The 8,310-nt window shown below is 37.9% G+C and overlaps 1 protein-coding gene across 1 annotated transcript; it reads right to left on the bottom strand.

The window, feature by feature from the left end:
- Positions 1-288: 288 nt before the first annotated feature.
- LOC149500953 (uncharacterized) lies at positions 289-5,547 on the bottom strand. Its single transcript, XM_089734949.1, has 3 exons — positions 5,200-5,547; positions 1,831-4,299; positions 289-513 (listed from the first exon to the last, which is right to left on the bottom strand). The coding sequence occupies exons 1-3, from the start codon at positions 5,545-5,547 to the stop codon at positions 289-291; spliced, it is 3,042 nt and encodes a 1,013-aa protein (XP_089591075.1).
- Positions 5,548-8,310: the final 2,763 nt, after the last annotated feature.

Here is an 8,310-nt window from a genome sequence, read left to right as displayed (position 1 = left end):
CCATTTTCATACGCGCATAGTTTTTCTTGTAGTGTCAACAGATGGCGTGGATAGGGGATTGAGGAAGGAATAAGGAAAAGGAAGTCCCAACATTTCCCCCCACTTGAAATCATTGGAGGATTTCAAAAGATTTTAATAAGATAATAAGCTGTGGTAACTAAGGTACCTAGTGAATTAGAGATAATAATATGGTAAGAATAAAGTAATAATTAAGATAAAAATAATAATTATGTGAATAAATAAACTATTATATTAAATTAGATAATAGTATAAAGTAAATTATAAAGGTTACAAGTTTTCGTGAATTGGCAAAGGACACAACTTTGTAACTGGTCGGCGCAGCAGACCGTGAGCTGTTTGGACAGTGACAACCCGTACCACGCCATCAGAACCGGGATGAATTATGCTAATTCTGCCGATACGCCATTCCAACGGTGGAAGGTTTTGATCCACGATCATAACTATATCTCCCAGCTTAACGTTACCGTGTTGTTTAAACCATTTAGCGCGTTGCTGTAATGTATGAAGATAATCCAAATGCCAGACACGCCAAAAACGTTGAGTTAGCTTTTGTAACATCTGCCATCTAGAACGAACTGACATTTGTATATCAGCAAGGAGAGGCTCGGGTAAGCTCACTAGAGGGCTCCCTGTCAAGAAATGCCCAGGTGTCAATACGTCTACCTCGTTAGGGTCAGAAGATACCGAAATTAATGGTCGTGAATTGAGAATAGCTTCGATTTTGGTAAGAATTGTTGTTAGCTCTTCAAAGGTTAATATTTGACTTCCGATTACCCGTTTCAGGTGATACTTCATCGATTTTACCCCACTTTCAAATATACCTCCAAAATGACTTCCGGTTGGAGGGTTTAGTTTCCATTGGATTCCTCGGTTTATCAAAATAGACTCAACTTCAAGATTCTTACTTAGCATTAATTGATGCATCTCGCTAAGATAGCGTTTAGCACCCACGAAATTCGAACCACAGTCCGAAATAATAGTACTACATAAACCACGACGGGATACAAACCTATCTAGAGCAGCAATAAAGGCCGAGGTGGAGAGCTCAGTTACCAATTCAATGTGAATTGCCTTAACCGCTAGACAGACAAATATACAGGCATAAGTTTTATATGTTTTGGCATTTCGTCTGCGACTTTCTTTCACGATAAAAGGTCCTGCAAAGTCGACACCTATATTTTGAAAGCAACGAGCTGCTTGAACTCGGATAGAGGGAAGATCACCCATTACAGGTTGAAGGGGTATAGGATTTACTTTGAAACAGGTGACGCATTTTGAAAGCCGCGATCTAATAAGATTACGAATACCTAGGATCCAAAATTTTCTTTGAATTAAAGATTGTAACGCACGAGGTCCACAGTGTAGAAATAAACGATGGTAATAATCAATAATAATCAGAGAAAAATGGGAGGTTTTTGGCAATAATAACGGATTTATAGCTGATTGTGGCAAGTTTGCATTTTTTAATCGTCCCCCCACTCGTAACAGACCCCGTTGATCTAGAATTGGCGCTAACTTTATTATAGTGCGAGAACAAGATTTTCCACTTTTAATGGCACTAATTTCGCTAGCGAATGTAAGAGATTGAACATGTTTTACAATGGTAAAGAGAGAGTCTTCTAGTTCTGTAAAAGTTAAAAAAGATTTGATACGTTTTTCTGGCGTACGAGTTGCGTTTGCAATAAAACGTCGACACCAGGCAAAGATGCGTTGTAGCCTCAACAATGAAGAGTACTTCTCAATTAACTGAGTTAGAATACTATTGTTAGAAGATTCCAAAAGAACATGGCACAAGAAGCTGGATTTTACTTCGGCTAATTCCTTTAAATAAGGTAATTTTTCAGACACCGGCCATGTAGAAGAATTCGAGATTATCCATTTGGGTCCTGTCCACCAAGTGGAACAAGCCACAAGCTGAGAGCAGGTAAGACCACGACTGCAGTAATCTGCTGGATTATCATACGTTGGCACATGATACCAATTTTCGACAGACAAATTATCTAACAGCTTCACGACACGGTGTGCAACGAAAGTTTTAAGACGATGAGGTGCTGTTTGCAGCCATGATAGTACAGTCGAGCTATCAGTGAATGCCCATATCTTTGAAATTGTTATGTTTGAGGTTTGAGTTTCTTTTAGTAAATTACTAATATGCTTCAATATTTTTGCTAGTAATACAGCACTACATAGCTCCAATCGGTTGACAGTAAGAACTTTTAATGGAGCTACTTTAGATTTTGCAATAAGCAAGTGAGATGTAATTTCAGTGTCGGTAGTGATACGTAAGTACACAGAACAACCATAAGCCTTGGTAGATCCATCACAAAAACCTACAAGTTCGTATGATTTTGAATGAGGAAGTACAATTAGTCGAGGAATTTTAATATCCTTCAGATAGTGAAACTCAGATGTAAATAGATGCCACTGAGACAACATATCTGACGGTACAGTTTCATCCCAGTCAAGCTGAAGGCGCCATAGTTCTTGTAAGGTAAGCTTAGCTATTAGAACCATTGGGGCCAACCATCCGAGTGGATCATAAATTCTGGCGACGTTTGATAGAATAGCACGTTTTGTATTCCCTGGAGCGAGTTCTGATAAAGCATAAGTGAAGTTATCATCAGCTGGATCCCATTGGACTCCAAGAATCTTGATACTTTGTTTTTGTTTTTCATCACAAAATGTTTTTGGAACTTGACAATGTTCCGTTGGTATCTGGGTGAGGAATTCGGGTGAGTTGCTACTCCATTTACGTAATTCGAACTTAGCACGCGCTAACATTTGTATTAACTCTTCTCTATGTTTCAGTGCAGTTTCAATACATGTAGCACCAACGGTGATGTCATCCATGAAAGTATCATGACGAAGACTAGCAGCAGCTAAGGGCCACTCTTTTTCGTAGTCAGAGGCTAATTGATGCAGAGTACGTATTGCCAGATAAGGGGAACTCGTAACCCCGTAGGTTACCGTTTTCAGCTCATACTCAGTTACAGGATCAGAAGGAGAATCGCGCCAAAGTATATGCTGCCATCTTCGGTCTTCTGGCCTGAGTTCGATGTTTCGATACATCTTACTGATGTCGGCAGTAAAAACAACAGCATGCAACCGAAATTTTGTAAGTATATCTCCTATATCGTTTTGAAGTTTTGGACCAGTATATACAAGATCGTTAAGAGATTTGCCATTGGTAGTTTTGGCGCTAGCATCGAATACAACCCTAAGTTTAGTCGTTGTACTTTCCGGGCGAATGACACAATGATGAGGAATTATATACTGCCCGATTTTATTCGAGTCACCGCTAAGCTCCATATGCCCTAACAACTTGTATTCGCGCATAAAGGCGGTGTACTCTTTTTTCAACTCTAAGTTTCGATCAAGGCGTCGTTCTAGGTTAACGAGCCGAGAGAAAGATTGGTTGAAAGAATCGCCTAGTTGACTGATAGGTTCTTTGAGAAGCATAGGTACAACATATCTGCCGTCGGGATTACGATACGTTAGATTTGAGTACATTTGTTCACATTTAATATCTTCAGGGTTTAAGATAACCTGATTTGGAGGTTCTTCGATCTCCCAGAATCGCTTAATTCCCTCGTCCAGAGAACGTGTGGATGCTAAGAGAGAAGATATTGTTGGCGGAGGTAAATGGTTTGTATCAAGTTTGCCGGTGATGACCCAACCAAATACGCTGTGTAAAGCTACCGGTAGATCATGACTGGGCTGAACGCGTTGACCGTCATAAATACTATGGAACAGTTCTGCGCCAAGTAGTAAATCTACATTTGATGGTTTATCAAAATTCTCGTCAGCGAGGACCAGATGTTTAAAAGAATCACGAAGATTACTAGGTAAGTTTGTAGCAGGCATTTTACTCGTTATAGTATTTACTACGATAGGATTAATGTTGAAATGAGGATTTTCTGAAGTACGAGAAAGTACAGTGCAAGAAGTAACTCCAGTCACGTGATGTACAGCATTTTGACCTAGACCAACTACGGTTAATGGACAGCGACGTAATGGTAAGCCCAAACGTTGACAACATGACTTGGTAATGAAACAATCTTGAGCACCACTATCAATCAACGCACGTACAAGAAATGATTGATTAGTACTGCGAAGATGACGAACGCGAACTACACAAGTACCCAAAAGAACCACCGAGCGACTGTAGCCCACATACGCATTAGTGGAGGCTGCAGTGCTAGACTCGAAGGTGGGATTACGTGTGATCTCGTCCGGGCGTACGTCAACTGTGACCATGCCACTCACAGCTGTATTGACCTCATGGAGAAGCGTATGATGTCGTTGTCCTCAAGTAGAACAATTTAATTTTGAATAACATTTGTTAATGTTATGATTTTGGCGTAAACAGTTTTTACATAAAGATTTTGATGTCACTAAATTAAGCCGGTCTTGTATGCCTAAAGCTTGAAATTTAGGACACTTATATAGATTATGTTGTTGTTCACAACAGCTACACGGTGCGCCGGTGTTGACACTTGAAGATATATTTGAATTAACGGGCAATGATGTTGATTTCAAATAAAGTTTTTTAGAAAAACATTCATTGCGAGGTGCACTCTTATAATTTGTGAGTTGTTTATTAGTTTGTTGTATACGTACAACAGATGACGAGCTTGGTTCACTAACCTCTAGTATTTTAACATAGTTTTGTAAAAAAGTTAGTAAGTCGTTTATAGTAGGTAGGTTATTTGAATTTTCCTGTAACTGTGATTCAAATCTTTTACGAGTGTCACTGTCTAAAGTACGGGACGCCAAATAGAATAATATAAATTCACCAAGATTGGGAATGTTTATTGCCTTGAGGGCATTGACACTTTCATATAATAAATTATTTAATGTCAATAAATCATTAATGTTAGAACTTTTCAATTGCTGAAATTGTATAATTTTGTCTAAATAAGATGTAGCTAATAACCTTTTATTTTCAAATCGACCCACTAGTGCGTCGAAAACTATTTGATAATTATCAGATGTAACAGGTACCCCTTTGGCAATCGATAAAGCAGCACCCGATAGACACGATATTAAATAATGAAATTTCTCAATTGCTGTAATATTTTCATTCTCGTGTACAAGCGACGTAAATGTATCATAAAAAGTCCGCCATTGCTCAATTCTACCATCAAACTTGATTAAATTAATTTTTGGTAAACGTACTTGCTGACCAAACGGCTTGGGTGAGACGTAATGCGACGCGGGTGCGCCGGCGTTGCCGGGGTCGGCGTTAGACGCTTCCGATATCGCGTAATACATGTCGTCAAATGCCTTAACAACTTGCATATCGATTTTGTCTTTAGGATTAATTTCAAGTTTTAACGCATTTATTTGATTAGTTAGATCTAAATATTCTTGCCGTAAAACATCTAGACGTTTGTATCGAACATTGAATTGAGATAATTTTGACGAATCTGATGCAATTTGTTGTGATAAGTTATAAAGTATTTGTATGTCCTTAAAAACATATTCACGATGACTTGTTAGGAGTTTTAATTTGAGTTCTGACATTATAGAATACGTAAATTATAGTAACAATACAAATTTTAATATAATTTGAATCTGAATACAAAAAATATGTTTCAAATGAATGCTATTTTTACAACCGATAAATTTTTTGAACTACCTACGTCACTCGAGATTTATAAAAAATATATTGTTATTTTATGCTTTAAATAGTAAAATAATATTATAAATTATAGTTATATTGTTATTAGGATAAGATTAAAGCGAAATGAAATGTAGAACTAGAGTTTTCTAACTAATATGCCCCTAGTTACCATAGGTTATTCGCGCTCGAAACGGACCACTAAATATGTTTTGAATTTAGATGTTTGGGACTGGAAAAAGGATAAGTTTTAGGACTCACTCTGTATTTCGTTGATGCACTATTATATTTTCTCACTGGCGAGAGTTATATGTGCTGATTGATCAACAAATCACAATTTTATTGTTTTTGCACCGGCACCGTGTTTTAGTTTTTTTTTTACACACTTCGCGCCATTTTCATACGCGCATAGTTTTTCTTGTAGTGTCAACAGATGGCGTGGATAGGGGATTGAGGAAGGAATAAGGAAAAGGAAGTCCCAACAGGTACTGGCCATCATTTTTAGATGTTTCGATATCTGATCAGACTAACTATTGAAGTCGTCCACGACTTTTCACCTCTGACAACTCTTTAAGCCTTAAATCAAACTTCAAACACTTTCAAAATATTACGTGACCAACGTCTGCTTGATTTTCCAACTTTGCTTTTGTCCCTGATCTTTCCTTTGGATGAATACAGTTTTATTTAGCCGGCACAGTGTGAGTATATAGACATACATAAATACCTTTCCGATTATGAACTAAAAGAATAAAACTTTCAATGCCTAACGCTCGGAAATTCTCTTGTGTTGTCGATAAGCTTCGAAGATCTTTCATAAATATATTGAGCCGGCCTGGCCACGAGGATCGGCGGTGCGAACGACGAAGGGTACTCACGTTCGCCGCCGCGACTAGTAAGGAAGTCCGACAGCGAAATGTCTATATCGAAATTATCTCGATATTGCTTACAAATTAATAGTTTTTTGGTTCAGGACCTATTATTTGGAAAAGATTGTGAAGTACATGATTTGAAAAGAATCGGAGTATACCTATAGATGGAGAATTCCACAAGAAGTACGAGAAATACTTTGGGTGGCGAAGCGACCGGCGAAATGTATCGAGCGAATCGCGCGGGCGACTTACGATGCGGCGGGCGAGCAAAACAAATGCATGAATAAGGACGGCGCGAGCCACGGAGTCGAGCGGTAGTCGCGGCGACTAGTACAGTGATTAAATGAGTTTAGTTGTTTTCGCCGCGAAAAATGAACGCCGAAATTTTTATATTTTATATTTTTTATTTATTTTATATTTTTAAAGTCGTCGTGGCCTAACGGATAAGACGTCCGGTGCAATCGTATTGAGCGATGCACCGGTAGTCGAATATCAGGCGGGTACCAATTTTTGTAATGAAATACGTACTCAACAAATTTTAATGTTCACGATTGATTTCCACGGTGAAGGAATAACATCGTGTAATAAAAATGAAACCCTCAAAATTATAATTTGTGTAATTACTGGTGGTAGGACCTCTTGGGAGTCCGCACGGGTAGGTACCACCACCCCGCCTATTTCCGCCGTGAAGCAGTAATGCGTTTCGGTTCGAAGGGTGGGGTAGCCGTTGTAACTATACTGAGACCTTAGAACTTATATCTCGAGGTGGGTGGCGCATTTACGTTGTAGATGTCTATGGGCTCCAGTAACCACTTAACATCAGGTGGGCTGTGAGCTCGTCCATCCATCTAAGCAATAAAAAATAAAATAAAATAAAAAGTTAGACATATGCTGTCACGACACTTTTTGTAAATAATAATGTGTTCTACAAAGTCGTAGTATATTATTTTATTCTATCATCAATAGTTTTTGCAGGACACGCGATGTAAAGAATATTTTAGGTAATTATTTTACACCTTGGGTTATATTATTGGAGTTTTAGTACGGATACCTAATTTTTTTCAAGATTATAGCCTATGACACTTGGAATAGTGTAGCTTCAAATAGTGAAATAATTTTTCAAGTCGGTTCAGTAGTTTCGGAGCCTATTCAATACAAACAAACAAATCTTTCCTCTTTCTAATATATATATAATATATAGAAGTATAGATAATAACGGCACACGTATGAACTCAAAACCGCAGACGAAATTATTTGATGTATGACATGGAAACTGCTAAAATATTTATGTTTTTGCGACTCCATTCATGCGAACAGCGAAACCCCGTAAATCTTCATATCGAGTTTGTTTTCTCTTTGAATGCGTGAACGTGCCAATGAATCAGTCAGAGTGATTTAGTAAAAAAAAAAGACACGTGCATTCGTCACAGAGAACAAGTTATAAACGTATTTTTTGTAGTAGCGAAGAATAGAGGTTTTAAAATTGTTCATAAAAAAATTCATGAACAATGCGAATCAAGTAAGCTTCACTGATTTGATAAGAGTTCGGGCGGACTTCATATCTTTCATTTTACGTAGCATAGTTTTTTGATTTTTTTTTTTAAATGTAAATCATCTCAACATTTTGCAGCCAGAGCTTTATATAATCGAAATTTATTTGAAAGTAACACTAAGGGCCAAAGTGCAGTTCCTTATCTACCAATAAACTGATGCAATGATACTTACAGGCCAAACTAGTGTTACCCAAAAATAATTATTTTCTGCCTCGAGCTAGTGTCCTTGATTGCTGGGAGCGAC

Source organism: Bombyx mandarina, chromosome 18, assembly GCF_030267445.1.
Source record: "Bombyx mandarina strain Sakado chromosome 18, ASM3026744v2".
Taxonomy (NCBI): domain Eukaryota; kingdom Metazoa; phylum Arthropoda; class Insecta; order Lepidoptera; family Bombycidae; genus Bombyx; species Bombyx mandarina.
Note: the sequence above shows the minus strand (reverse complement) of the source record. Positions and strands in the feature narration are given on the sequence as shown.